Source organism: Diadema setosum, chromosome 4 (genome assembly GCF_964275005.1).
Source record: "Diadema setosum chromosome 4, eeDiaSeto1, whole genome shotgun sequence".
Classification (NCBI taxonomy): Eukaryota; Metazoa; Echinodermata; class Echinoidea; order Diadematoida; family Diadematidae; genus Diadema; species Diadema setosum.
Genome location: NC_092688.1, coordinates 39,873,134 through 39,887,956, shown reverse-complemented (window position 1 = coordinate 39,887,956; position 14,823 = coordinate 39,873,134). Strand labels below are relative to the sequence as shown.

Sequence of the window (14,823 nt, the reverse complement as noted above, 5' to 3'; positions counted from 1 at the left end):
ATGATAAGAATCAGCTCCATGATAGCCGATGTACATACCGAACTCCCTCCAACGCTACTTCCATTATACTTACGTGTGTCGTGAGTGGATTTAAGCCTGATGTTTCTATGATGTGGACCGACGAGTCTGGAGAGAGACTACAATCCATTGATTCGCGACAGACAACACTTTCTGACGACACATACGAGAGGTCCGAGAAAATCAATGTATCAACCAATCACGGGACAGAGCAAACCTTCGCGTGCATAGCTATCGGTGACTCGGTGAATGGAACGTCGTCCGTAGAAATCACGGTTCTGCTTGCATCGGGTTTGTGAAAAATTGTCAATTTTGAGGTTCTGAATAATGAAAGTCATATCATAGCTTCTGCCGTCGTTACTAGGAAGTCTGCAGAACGAAAATAACAATACTTCAACAAAATGCTTTGAATCTTATTTGTCACGGAGAGGTTTAATCTAAGTGAATGGTTTTGAGTATTGTATAATTGATTGACGACACAATGAAAAAAAAATGTATGTAAAAAAAAAAAGCGTTAACTAATTTTGCTGAGTAAAGATAAGGGCCTGTAACAACGTTTCATATTTTTCACTTGACATCAAAATACATCCAAAAAAGAGTACAAATCAAGCAAGATACAAAATATGTTATAAGTCAGGTCATGAACAGAAAGTGTGTCAGCATACATAATGTACATAAGGTAATTCTCTATAACTTGTGAAATATGATGGAACCGCAAAAGCAAAGCTTGTAAAGGCAGGTTCCATGAAAAAAATACCGGTGTAAATTTGCTATGCAATCAATGGAGATAGGACACAAAGTAATAATGACGAAACGATACGAAAACTAAAATATCAAGGTACAAAGGGAAAAAGAAATAAAAGAGACGAAAAAGAAAAAGTGAAAAAAAGAACCCAAAGAATAAGAACTGAGTGGAAATATGGCATATAGATACACATCACATACACGGTATTTTGTGTACAACGGTTGGACCCGTGTAGTCAACTACCTCTTTAGCACTGTACGCAAAATGCGTTGATTTTGTAAAATTATCGATGTACTTATCGACATGTAAACTGCCTTCTCACTCATATAATGAGTGAATATTGGTTTTTACTGTGTCTATATTAAATTTCAGGAAAACGTGATAATGTCGGTCTCATCATCGGACAAGTCATCATTGGTGTAGCAGCAGCCGTAGCCATCCCATACCTACTTCACAATATTCGAAAGTGTCGTCAAAAACGGGATCACGACTTCGTGCCACGAAAAGGTGTCACTTTCTATTTTTCTGTGTCTATTCGTTTAATTGTTTATTTATTGTATCTTCATGATATATAAATATATATATGAAGAGTTTGTTTGCAAAAACCGATAAGTCCATTTTTGAAGATTTTGAAGTACGATCTCTGTCACAAAGTACAAAATGATACCTTTTCAATGATATATTGGTCACTACATATAAAGGTATATTTTTGAATTTATGGTCAGAAGAATCAAAAATTTTCTTATCATTCTCTTTATTTTTCTTGGCCTTTAATCGCAAATATTTCCATTTGACAAATATGGAGTTATCGGTTTTTGCAAACAAACTCTTCATATATATATATATATATATATATATATATATATACATAAATCCCTTTTACACCGTAATGTCTCATGATGGTGCCACGAAGTGTAGCAGCGCCACATGTTGCCAAAATCATACACAATCAGCAAAACGGCAACCTCCACGGAGAGCTGGACCCCAGCGCTGTGAGATTTTTCCCTTCAGAATACGTCTTGATATTAACTGATTCTACACAAAATGGCGAAAAGTAATATGGGTGCATAAAAAAATAAATGTTTCAAGGGAACAGAAGCACAAAATTTGCTAAGAAAAGAGAGAGAGAGAGAGAGAGAGAAAGATTCTCTTGAGGGTCAGCCTGGTTGTAGTCGCACTGTTAGTGACACTTGTAATACTACGGCCCTGTCAACAACGGATTACCCCATGTAAAATGACCTCAGTCATGCTAGTCAGCTGGATGGATTATCAGACCTTAAAAAATGCGGAATCCCCTGCAATAAGTTCAAATTCTTGGCAAACTTTGTAAAACATTGACACATTCGTGACAGACTGACCAATACCGTTTTTTCACTATACTTGTACAAGCATCTCGTGATTTGCACTAATTGGATACATGAAATCTCTACTTCTGTTGTCAAGTTTTTAAGGAATCACCGACGACCATACAGACAACACTGAATAGTGACGATGAGAGCAGGAAGTGGTACTCCGTAAAATGGGCGGACTTCAAACTTTGTTGCAGACGACTCAAAGATGTGTCCTCAAACCACGTGAGTATGAGATGGGGGTTCATCACTGACTCTTCATGCAGCAAGATTTCTTTCCTTTTCTTTTTTTTTTTAACCATGAGCATCTTATGAGTGTAGTGTGCCTTCGATAATAATAATAATAATAAGGTCTTATTTACTCAGGGTACACTCTTCAGTGTTGCCACTGCTCTACCAGAGGGCCCTGCCATTTAGCGTTGCCAGGTAACCATATATACACCTGGGTCGAGAGGGACTCAGTGGGTAAAACATCTTGTCCAAGCAGTGGCGTATCTAGGGGGGAGGGGCAAGGGGGCACGTGCCCCGCCACTCCTTGGGGGACCAAAAACGAGAAAAAAAAAACGAAAAAAAAATAAGAAAAATAAAAAAAAAACGACAAAGAAGAAAAAAGAAAAGAAGAAGAAGAAGAAGAAGAAGAAAAAAAAAAAAAAAAAAAAACTCGCCCGGAAAGGGGGGGGGGGGAGGGAGAATGGTGGGGGGGGGGCAGAAAACCAAATCAAACAAGATAAAAACAAAAACATGGTGATGACGCGGACAAAATGACAGTGTTTATTGTGTTCACACAAGAATTCCATGTTCTGTCAGCTGAAATACACAAATTTTCGGCTCGCTCGCCGCGTTCGCTCGCCAAAATTTATATAAATAAAGAAGGTAAGAACAAAACGTGATGATGACGAGGACCAGATGACAATGTCTATTGTGTTCACACATGTCATTTTATATTTAGCAAGCAAAATGTTTCACGGAGCAGCGGCTGCAATCTCATTCGTTTTGAAGAGATCGCCAATTGGATCAAAAGAATGCGCCAACGGTTTCGAACAGGGGGGGGGGGAGGGCGCGCAAAAAAATCAAGCAAGATAAGAACAAAGAACAAAACGTAATGATGACGAGGAAATATACAAATTTCGGCTCTCTCGCTCGTACAATTTAGAGTATTTTTGTCAAGTCCACAGTTTGTTGGTATAAATCGTTATCTATTTATTATAAGGCCGTCACTATTATCTTGATTAGGATTGTAAGATTAAATAAGGAAAAATGACAAGAATTCAATGTTTTGTAAGCTGAAATACAAAAATTTTCAGCTCGCTCGCTGCGCTCGCTCGCCAAAATGTATCAAAGAAAATAAAAAGAAAAGAAGAAAATAAGAACAAAACGTGACGATGACGCGCCCAAATGACAATGTCTATTGTTTCACACATGTCATTTTATATTAAGCAGGAAAAATGTTACACGGAGCAGCGGCTGCAATTTCATTCGTTCTGAAGCCATCGCCGATTGGATCAAGAGAGGACGCCAACGGTTTCGAACATGGGGGGGGGGCGCAAAAAAAAATCAAAAAAAGATAAGAACAAAACGTAATGATGACCCGGAAATATGCAAATTTCGGCTCACTCGCTCGTACTAATTTAGAGTACTAGTATTATAAGTCTTCAGTTTGTTGGTATAAATCGTTATCTATTAGGTCGTCACTATATCTTAATTAGAATTGCAAGATTTAATAAGCAAAAAATGACAAGAATGCCATGTTTTGTAAGCTGAAATACAAAAATTTCGGTTCACTCGCTGCGCTCGCTCGCCAAATTTTATCAAAAAAAGAAAAAAAGAAACTAGAGATAAGAACAAAACGTGATGATGACGTGGAAATATACAAATTTCGGCTAACTCGCGCGTACTAATTTAGAGTACTTTTGAAATTCCTCATGCAGTTTGTTGGTATAAATCGTTATCTATAAGGCCGTCACTTTATCTTGATTGGAATTGTAAGATTTTGATTAGCCAAAAATGACAAGAATTCCATGTTTTGTAAGCTGAAATACAAAACTTTTCGGCTCGCTCGCTGCGCTCGCTCGCCAAATTTTATCGAAATTCATTACATTTAAATCACCTTCAAAAGACCCCTTTAAAGTGCTTGAAAAAGCATATCATGTGGACTTTGTTTAAAGTCCCTACCGGGATGGGGTTGGGGTTGAACACTTTTTCAGAAATTAGGGGCGCAATTTTCGCGCTTGCCCCGGGCGCCGTTTTCCCTAGATACGCCACTGTGTCCAAGGACGTAAGCACTTGGCGGGATTCGAACTCGGGTCCTCCGATCGGGAGTCGGGAGTCTTATCCACTATGCCACAGCGATATGGAAAGCAAATTCGTGTGCACAACAGCAAAGTAAAGACAATGGTTGCTTTTGTAAAAAAAGAATGCAATGTTTAAAACGACGTACTATGTACATACTGCACTCTCTCAGTTGGCAAGTCACAGTACCTCAACCTGCAGTAAACAACACTCATAATCGCGATTACAGATATGATAACAACCAATTATCAATGGGCATTCATAGTGCTGTAATTCCATGTTCTATTTTGAAGCTGAGAGAGCTGAGGAATTTTGTTTCCTCAAGTTCTAGTTGAAATCTATTTTCCTTTTCATCAAATAAACAGAAAAATTATATAAAATGTATAAGCAAGATATAATATTTGTAATAATTGCAAAACGTAAATAAACAAGAATACAATGCGAAAATGAGTAACAATATGGCGAAAACAAGACTGTACTTTTTTATATGTGCATATGTATAGTAAAAATTAAATCAGAATGGGAATGGAAATGGAGGATTCCACCAAAAGGCAAAGATTGTACGATTTAGGACCCTCGGAAAAAGATATAAGAAAACGAAAAATGAATTAACGAAATTACAAACAAAATTAAGGAACCAATGTCAACTAACATGAAATCATTTTATTAGGAAGGGGAAAAAGAGAAAAAAATGAGAGAAAAAACGAAACTACAACCCTTACCACCGTGGACACAAGCAAACTGGATTCCATGCTGTAAGAGTAATGATAAGATATAATCTTGATTGAATATATTAAAAAGAATTGTCTACACATACTGGTAAGAATGCAAAAGAGTGGACATAAAAGAAGGAAACAATGGTATACGGTACAATAGCCTGTGATAGCAGGAACATCTGAGGAGGAATTGTGTTTGACAAATTATTTTTCGCTAATAAAAAAATTACAATGTGTCATTGTTTAATGCTTACAGAAATAATGACTTAGTTGAGATGGTGAAGTGATTCTAATTCGGTTTTATACTATAAGCTTTCAATAAAACTAATTTTAACTTGTTCTTACAAAGTTTAAAGTTTTACCTGTTATAATACCTTCCTGTTATGAAGTGAGTTCCAATACTTTTAACCCATCGTAGATGACGCTGTTCTGAGCCAGTAAACCTCTCAAGAAAGGCAAATGGAATTTATTCGGTCGCCTTGTTTGATAATTGTGAATCAATTGCTTTCTTCGTTAACTGTGTTTCAAATGTATTTGGAAAATTTTCTGAATTAAGATTACACATAAATTGTCACAGGATAAACAAAAACATATATTCATTTTTTAATGAAAAAAAAAACACACACGAAGATATGGCATGACATATGGTACGGAATACCTCTTTTGTAATCTAAGTAATTTCAAGAATGTTTGATGTGTATTTCGCCACGCGAGAATACCATAATTTAAATCAGAAATATAAGGGATGAATGTAATGTAAGCAGGGACGTTAGAGGAAGACCACATTTCAGTTGGTGAATTATACCAATGTTTCGTAGAATAATTTTGCATATACTGTCAATATGAAATTTCCATGAAAACTTATTAAAGACTGTTATTCAAAAAAAAAAAAATATATACACTAAACATTTTACAGTGGAGTACTATCGAAAACAATATCAACAGGTTGCGCCCCTGACTGTAGAGTTGCTAAAAAGCACATGTTTTGTTTTATGAAGAGTGCGAGATAATTCATTTACTTCATCCATTGGGGGACATTTTGTAGTTCTCAGTTTATGATATTTACAATGGTAAGAGGAGTATTGTTCGAAAAAAAAAAATGTGACATCCGATGATGATCTACATAAAATTATCTAGATAGACAATAGATTAGAGCTGAACTAATAATCTTCCCTGCGCGGTGTTGTTAAGCATCTGTGAGTTGCAACCATTTAAAGAGATATATTTTGTCATTTTCATACTTTCGGGGACGATGCCATTGAAAGCGATAAATCAAATATGTGAGATGAAGGACCCGCGATTGACGATATTATCAACTTCAGAAAAAAAAAAAATGATGTCTTCGTGTCCAGCGCTTGTTTGTTTGTTTGAACCAGAATCACAAATAATATTGATCAAATATTGGACTTAGAAATATTTGGGCTAGAATTTGGTTGGCCATGATATTAATGAGGGAGGAACATCACTGGCAACATTTTACCAAATAGAAGAAACGACTATTAATTTTAGGATATTACAATTTTAATAAGAATCTTAAAAAATGTCATCATGAGATCTAATTCTAGTAATATCAGATTTACCATTTCATATAATAAGCAAACAATGAATTATATTCCTTGTTTGCTTTAAAACTTTTATTTTTCCATGCGTATGATTTTAGTAGTATAAATAGTACTAGTATATCAAAGTTTTGATTGCTCAGTACGTTTCATTTTGAATTTTGGATATAGATTATTCCTTGTGTTTATTGAACGCAAAAGCGATTTAGGGATCCATTGGAGCCTGGATGAATTTTTAGTGTTCTTATTTTCTCTCCGTTCTGGAATGTGGGTCTCCAATACTGTCCAATTAAATGTTGAATATAAATCTTCATAAAATATTCGAACGACAAGTCAACATTATTTGTATCATGAATGCAGGACCAATCTGTAGTATCTAAACTAGCGCCGAAACCGGCCTTTTTTTTTATTTGATCTGATTTCATTGATTCAGAAAATGCATATATATACATTTTATTCACAAAATAATATGCACATAGTTTGTACACGGAATATGTTATCATAATTTTATATTTGCGTAGATCGACATAAGCTATGAAAAGCATGATTTGGACGTACAGTGGAGATAACGTAGGGGTACACATCATTAATGAACATAAATATCATAAATATGTGTTACACACTTCGGGAATTGAGAGAAGGAGAGAGAAAGAGAGAAAGATAGAGATGAAAATAAGAAGAGAGCTACTCTACATCATGGTGGTTAAATGTACACAAAATTGACAATTCTGGTGTCATAGAAAAACTCGCTACTATGTACTTGATGTACCTATGACAAAATAAACTTGTAAACCTGGGGCTGGGGTGCAGGCAAGAACAATGCATATGGTATTGCTTAAACATATGATTTTTTGCAAAGAAGGGTGTTCTTCACTCGTCTTCTAAAATTATGCTTTGATTGACACCGTCGTACTTCATGAGAAAGAGAATTCCAGATGTCAGGACCTCAAGCATATCGTATTGATCGTTGGACAAGGGCAGGTTTGGGATATTCTGGGTGCATGTTCTTCGAGGTTCTGGCTGAATAATTATGAATAGCCTAATTAAAACGGAACATGTTTGACAGAATGGTGGGTAGTTCGTGGGAATGGAATCTGTATATAAACACAGCACCTTGGAGGTAATGAATGTCGTTTATAGAGAGTGTACGCTATTAAAAAGAAGAAGAAAGAACAAACAAACAATGGGTTGGCATGAGACCTGTAGTCCGACTTCGTGCAAATACGGACAATTTTATTTGTTTGTTTGTTTATTTGTTTGTTTTTTAAGGAGAAACAATGGGTTGAGTTTAGTCTTCTGACATGACAAAACTATATTGCAGTAAGTAATATGAGGCAGGATGACAGAATCATAAGTGGTAAACAACTTAGATTGCGATACGTATGTTCTAAGCTTGTACAATATTCCAACTCAGCATGATACAGAAGTGACAACATTGGCAATACGCAGATTCCAGTTCAACTTGTCATCTATATATAACGCCTAAAAACTTCATACTTTCCTTCTGTTCTATTTTCATGTCATGAATAAATCTGAATAATATCAAAATGAATGCTACTGTTTATTGATCATTGACTTTTAAACCGTATAAAATTCAGCTTTCATACATTAACTCTTTATGTGCCACGTTCGCACATCCGACTCAGTCGACGGCTTGCCAACTTCGCATATTCTGCTCAACAAACAAAGCCGCCAAGACCGATCGATGAACCGCTAATTACTGCTAATCCCGTGGCACAATGAAAGCGTTTCTCGTGCTTTTGTCCCTCTCTTAAACGGCTTGCATTCTATGTGGAGATCGACTATCAAGCGATGTTCCCAACTACATTTGCTCGTACATTTTAAGTTTCTGTCACGGTTTTATGTGCAAAAGTCATGCCTTTATACTAATGGAGCAACTGGTCAATCAAAAGAAAAATTGAAAATAGATTCGTCATACAATTTATATCGAAACGAAGCTTGGCATTCCTCTTTAACTTTACCTACTATTATGCCCATCCTAACAAAAATGTGTAGAAGTTCTACGGATTGGAAAAACAGAATTCTTTCTCAAAGCACGACTACCTTCGTGTCTCAGAATAACGTGGCACACAGGGGGTTTCCACAATGGCACATAAAGAGTTAAACGGGGCTCGACACTAACGGTGGCCCGGTGGCCCGGGGCCACCAAAAATGAAAGTCGGGCCACCAAATTTCAAAAATAGGGCAAATTTGGTGGCCCGCCTCGGGCCACAAAATTTTTATAAAAAGTATGTCAATAAATTCGTAACTTTTTGTACCGGAAATGCATAAATGCATGCAGTGAGTTAATGTTTTTTATTGTGTTTTTTTTTTTTCAGGCCACCAAATTTTTCTCTCGGCCCACCAAAAATTTAAAATTGATGATTTTGGTGGCCCACCTAAAAATAAAGTTAGTGTGGAGCCCTGCATTAAATAATAACCTATTGCTTCTGAACCATTTGGAGATTTTAGGTAATTCTGCATTCATATTGTCAAGGAGACGCTCAAGATTATGACCAGAAAGAAATATATCTGTATCGTCTGCAAATAAAATGAAATAAAGTAAAGAGGGTGAGTTATAGATATCATTGATGTACATAAGAAATAACAAAGGCCCCAGGATTGAACATTGGGGAATCCCACATTTGCTCACGGAGACAGTTTTCATGCCTAGTTTCTTTGGACAGTGTTATTTTATTATTTTCTTGTTAAGACTCAATCTCTTTATTCATGAACTGTAACTAAGCCTCCTATTGTTGACAACATATGGCTGCTGTACCTTTTGCTTTCATTAGATGTCTGATCCAGGCTGCCACGGTTTTTGTATTCAGCCAGTGGAGTATATTTCCCCTTTTCTGTAGGTGACTTAAGGTAACTGTCACTTTTGAGCACTTGGGAGGCTTGTGCCATAGGTGCTGCGGGGAGGCTTTCTGCTGAAGGCAACTGCCACCATCAGCCAATTGACTTTTGGGCCTGCACTTGCAGGTCCAATATCGTAATCTGGCAGAACTGCGTATCTCCTTTAACACATTACGCCAGAAATCGGGTTTAAAGATTCAATGTTACACCTTTCTAAACTGAGATACGATGAGTTGCATTTATCCTCTTTTCTCGGTCATAATTGGTCTAAAGAATTTATTTCCAGCAAAAAAATGACAATTTGACCTTTTTAAGTAGTACAAATTACCAATTTAAAAAACTTACGCAGTTCTGCCAGATTAATCGTCGCCAAATTTTTGCGATCGTAATTTGGCAGAACTGAGTTTCTCTGGTCACGTGCCCGGGTTGATCAGCCAGAACTGCGTAAGTTTTTGGCCATGGGGGGGGGGGGGTGTTTCGTCAGGCAGAACTACGTATCTCTTTTCGTCGTCAACCACGTGCTTATCAGCCAGAACTGCGTGCGTATCTCCTAGAGATACGCAGTTCTGGCTGATAAACACGTGGTTTATCAACCAGAACTACGTATCTCGGTCTATTTTCTGCGGGTTATCTATCGTATTTTACCATCCACCCTCTTACTATTCAGTGGATGCAGTGTCAAAGCAATGAATATTTTAGATTGAGTACAATTTTCTTGAACTGTTTGTATTTTATAAAGTCATCATTATTGATTCACATTTAATTTCATTTTATCCATTCATTTGTATGAGGAAAATAACTTGCTTCCCCTAAATGTTGTCAGTCTGTGTTCATGTTTCAGTATTATTTAGCGGCACAAGAAGTACTGCTACATCAAAAGCCTGGCTGCTGCTTGGGTTATTGTCGATCTCGTGAAGCATTGCATTTGGATTAAGAATAATATTAGACTAGATTCTAGATGTTAAGCTATATTGTTCATCAAGACTACAGGAACTACACTGTAGACCGTCTAGACCGTAGTCTATTCAGGCCTAACGATACACTAGACATCTAGAGAGTAGTAGAGCGCTACGTAGGAATCTGCATACGATAGGCCTACTGATCTCATCATTATCCTAGTATGCCTACTCTATGCCCAAAGTAAGAGTAAGCCTAGACCCTTTTGGCTGAAGGCCTAAACTCTATTTAAACTAAAGAATACTAGGAGCTAGGCCTGACTAAAAGTTTATTTACAGCTTTATTAGAAAATAAAAAAAATAGACCCTAGTTCTCGTTTTTGTCGACTCCTACTGTAGGCCTTATTGTCGCTACAGTACTAACGTTAGGGTAGTAGTGTTCTAACCGTTACTATCTACGCAGGCCTATTAAAAACGTACGAGAACTCTCGAACTCTGTCTACTCGATTGTCTAGGTCTATGTAACATCCAGACGTCTATTTTGGGGCGTCATTATAACAGACTAGTAGATCAATGAAAATTAGTTTCTAGATTTTCTAGTCTGGACTCTAGATCTAACGCTAGACTCTATATCCAGGTAGGGGCTAAATCTAGCGTTACAGCTAGACTGTTTATTGGGGATCTAGGCCTAGAAGGTGCTAATGTTATAGTAGATCTATTACAACGTAAAGCCTAACCTGCCTATCTATAATGACTTACGGTAAGTTTATAAAGTCTATAGCCTATAATGTCTGGTAGTAGTACTAGTAGTAATGTATAGAACACAGATCTAAATCTAAGTTTCAGATCTATTTCTAGGGCTAAATGTTTATAATTTAGCGTTTAATCTGTAGATTCTAGATTCTTCATATTACAGACTTCAAGAATGTCTGGCCGAATCAAATCTAGAAAAATAGAAAACTGAGTAAAGACAGAATAACCGGCAATTCAGCCTAAGTTAAGTAACGGTAGGCCCCAGTAGTCTACTAGTACTAGTAGTATGCCCCTACTGCACAACTCTACTGGGAGTATCGGTACGGTACCGGTATTAAAAAGTAAACTGTAATTTAAGTGTTAGTATTGGTCAATTTCTGACGTCTCTAGGATTGGATCGAAAATGCCATCGTTATGGACGGTATCCTAGATATTCATTAAACTTCTCGAGATCAATCCCATAGATCCAAGCCCACTAACCGCTTATTACAATGAAAAATAAAATACGAAGCTATGGTCAATGGATTACAGATATTGTTGTTCGCGTGACCTACGCTACCGCACAGTACATTGATTTCACGTACACTAACAATGGACAAGTGCCGCAGCATTACTAAGTAGGCCTAAAGTTGACTGGAGCGTGATGTCAGACAAGATGCAAACTATAACGTTTGTTAGATCTAGAAATGCTCTAGGCTTAAAAAAAAAAAAAAAAACTAGATTGTAGCAAAACTTAATAGTAAGGCATACCGCATATTGACCTGTTTTGAAGCCTGCCAGTCCATGAAGGGAAAGAAAGTGGCAATTACAAGAGTAACGAGGGTTATTGCTTTAGCGTTACTGTCGTCGTGTACAATACACGGAGTAGCCGTACGACGTGTCTGGCTAGCTAGCTAGAAAATGACAGGCTAATTATGATGTATAGTAAGGGTAGTTGGGCTCGCGCAGGGACGTAATGATCGCGCATAGCGTAACTGCGTATAGCAAGCATTAATACGCGTAAGACTAAGCGCAAAATTTGCCGATTCGCCCATCGAATAAACATACCTGACAACCGTTAAAAATGAGAAGGAAGCAGGTAAGAAATTTAGATTTCAAACAAATTTTTTACCAAATTTTCAATTTTTTGGAACAAATTTTTCACCAAATTTCAAATTTTTAACGTTATAATTTACCTACCTTAGCTTAAAATCTTTTTTAAGGATGTTGTAGCCAAGACGTGTCGTCTCGCTTGTCTCGTTCGTATGATCGTAGCCGATAGAATTCGTATTTTGTTCGATCGATCGTTTATAATATTCTACGAAAGCCGAAGCACGTTAAGCCGCAGAGAGGGGCAGACACTTTCACCCATGAAACTACATAGGGCAGCTGCGCGATCTTTACATACCCCGAGAAGGTGAACGCATAAAAAAAAGTCCGACATTCAAACGGCGACAGCGCACTACTCCGTCATCGTATCATCAGGAGATTCTGGGAGGTGATTTTTCTGCATTTTCGTGATATTCATTGAGAAATTCAGGTACGATTATGGAATAACTTCTATTATAAGAGCATTTCAAATTTTCGTGCGCGATATCTAGACCCCTCAACCATACAAAATACACAATAATCTTACTCCTCTTTCAGCACAGGACTATATTATCAAACAGGCTACTCAGTTAACGAGGGCCTCGCAACCACACTCCTATCAGGTATGGTTGGGTGTTCATAATATCGGACACCTAACGTTTTTCTATCAATAGAAACGTGAAAAATCTCACAATTTGCGTGAAATTTTACTCACGTGTGGAGAAAATACTCCGGATTCACAAGCGCGCACTGAAATTGCGATCTGAGGTACGCGCTCTAGATGGCGGCTTCGAACGCGTGGGGTGTCATTTTTTCCGCACTCAGTTGCCGGGCTCATATCGACCGACCACCCCGCCCTCTAGATTGATAATACGTATAAAGCGTACTTAAACGCGTTTTTTTCGACAAGCTGCTGTTTTTTTCTAGTCGTAATTTTTTTCCCCAATAATATTTGAATATATTTTGAATCCTTCGATATTACTTTTGAAGGACTGTTTGATGAATTTGACTTGATTTTCATTAGGAAACTTTTCATCGTAATTGAAATAAATTAGATGAGTCGGTTTGTTTTTTCACATTCATTTCTCGTTTCTGCATCAACTCGTACGGTCGTAGCGGGCGACAAAATGTTTATGTCATGTGTATGTGTAACGTGTGTGCACGATCGTACAAGCGGCGGTGACAATTTTGCGGTCAAAATCGTCAGATTTATTACGGAAGGATACTCTACATCTAACAACAAGTCAGCAAAGGTATGCCTAGTTATATGTACCATGTAGTTACACGATAAACCTTATTCGATTTTGCTAAATTTCGGTAATTTAGAGGGAATACTTAGTTGTTTTCGCCACATTTTACTCGGTAGCGTAGCCCAGTGAAGAATCGAACACCGTTGCGCGTAGTCCCATGCTTACATTTTCTTTCTGTACGCGCAATGCCATTATAATGCGCGGCCGGTCGTTATGGACCCGGTCGGTGGGTTGGACCCCTACCATACCATATTCGAGAACTGAATCGCATCGCCATTCGTTCTTCCCAAGAACTGTAAGGAACTGGAATTCCCTGTCGTCAGACATTGTTTCTGCGCCATCTGTGGGATCATTTCGAAACCGTCTAACGGTTGATCACAGTGGCTAGTTGTTTTCGTCAAATTTTCTATGTGCTTGTAAATATCTGTAAATAAATTGTATTATAATGTAAATAGCACCAGTCTGCAAGAATCTTCAGGCTATTGAAGGAGGCAGACTTAACCAGAAGAAGAAGAAGAAGAAGCTAGGCACTGCAGTGCTGCTAGCCTGAACGCGCAGCGCGTTCGTCACTACCAAGGTCGCGCACGCGCGTGTTAAGATATACCATGTCCGTGCGGGATGCAGGAACACCTTGGTCCAAGCGTTGTCGTAAGTCGACTTACGCAGTTCTGCCTGATTAACATCGGAAAATTCATTTCGAATCTCGACTTACGCAGTTCTGCCAGATTAATCGCCCTCTCTCCTCAGGAATTTTGCCAAAATCACTTTCTAAAAATAACTTTCTGTACCGATTCACAACTTATTTTTTGGCCCACTTGAAAGAGCATGAGAAAAAACACACAAAACACTCAAAACCTGAAAATCGACCAAAATCGACTTAGGGAGTTCTGGCAGATTACGGCCGATCAATATCCTCATTTCCACCATCATTATCAACATTATCGGATAGATTACCACTGCTTCTCTGAGAAGTGAACCTTTTTGTCACAAGATATTCACACTTTGAAGGTGATTATTGAAGTGATTATTAAGTTATGTCGTGCATAAAAATACGGTTTTAAAAAACAATTTTTTTTCATCATATCTGCAATTCCTCTTATCTGGAGAAGATGCTGTCAGAAAACCTCAAAATCAAGATAACAATTGAGTATATGAATATAAGAACGACCCAAGTCCAATTTTTGGCCAAATTCAGTTTGACATGGGAAATTGTAGCTTATGCATGGACTCATCTTGTATATAAATGATAAATCCTAATTACCCCCGGAAGTGCCTGAAATAAATGAGTTAAATCTTATATGAATGTAAGAATGAAGGACTT

General features: G+C 37.6%; 1 protein-coding gene across 1 annotated transcript in view; it reads left to right on the top strand.

Moving 5' to 3' along the window:
• The first annotated feature begins 107 nt into the window (after positions 1-107).
• The window catches only part of LOC140227864 (uncharacterized), a 110,028-nt gene continuing 95,312 nt past the window's right edge, over positions 108-14,823 (top strand). Inside the window, exons 1-3 of the mRNA XM_072308253.1 lie at positions 108-309; positions 1,136-1,270; positions 2,207-2,337. Coding sequence (XP_072164354.1) covers positions 108-309; positions 1,136-1,270; positions 2,207-2,337 — 468 coding nt within the window. The remainder of the gene's footprint in view (positions 310-1,135; positions 1,271-2,206; positions 2,338-14,823) is intronic.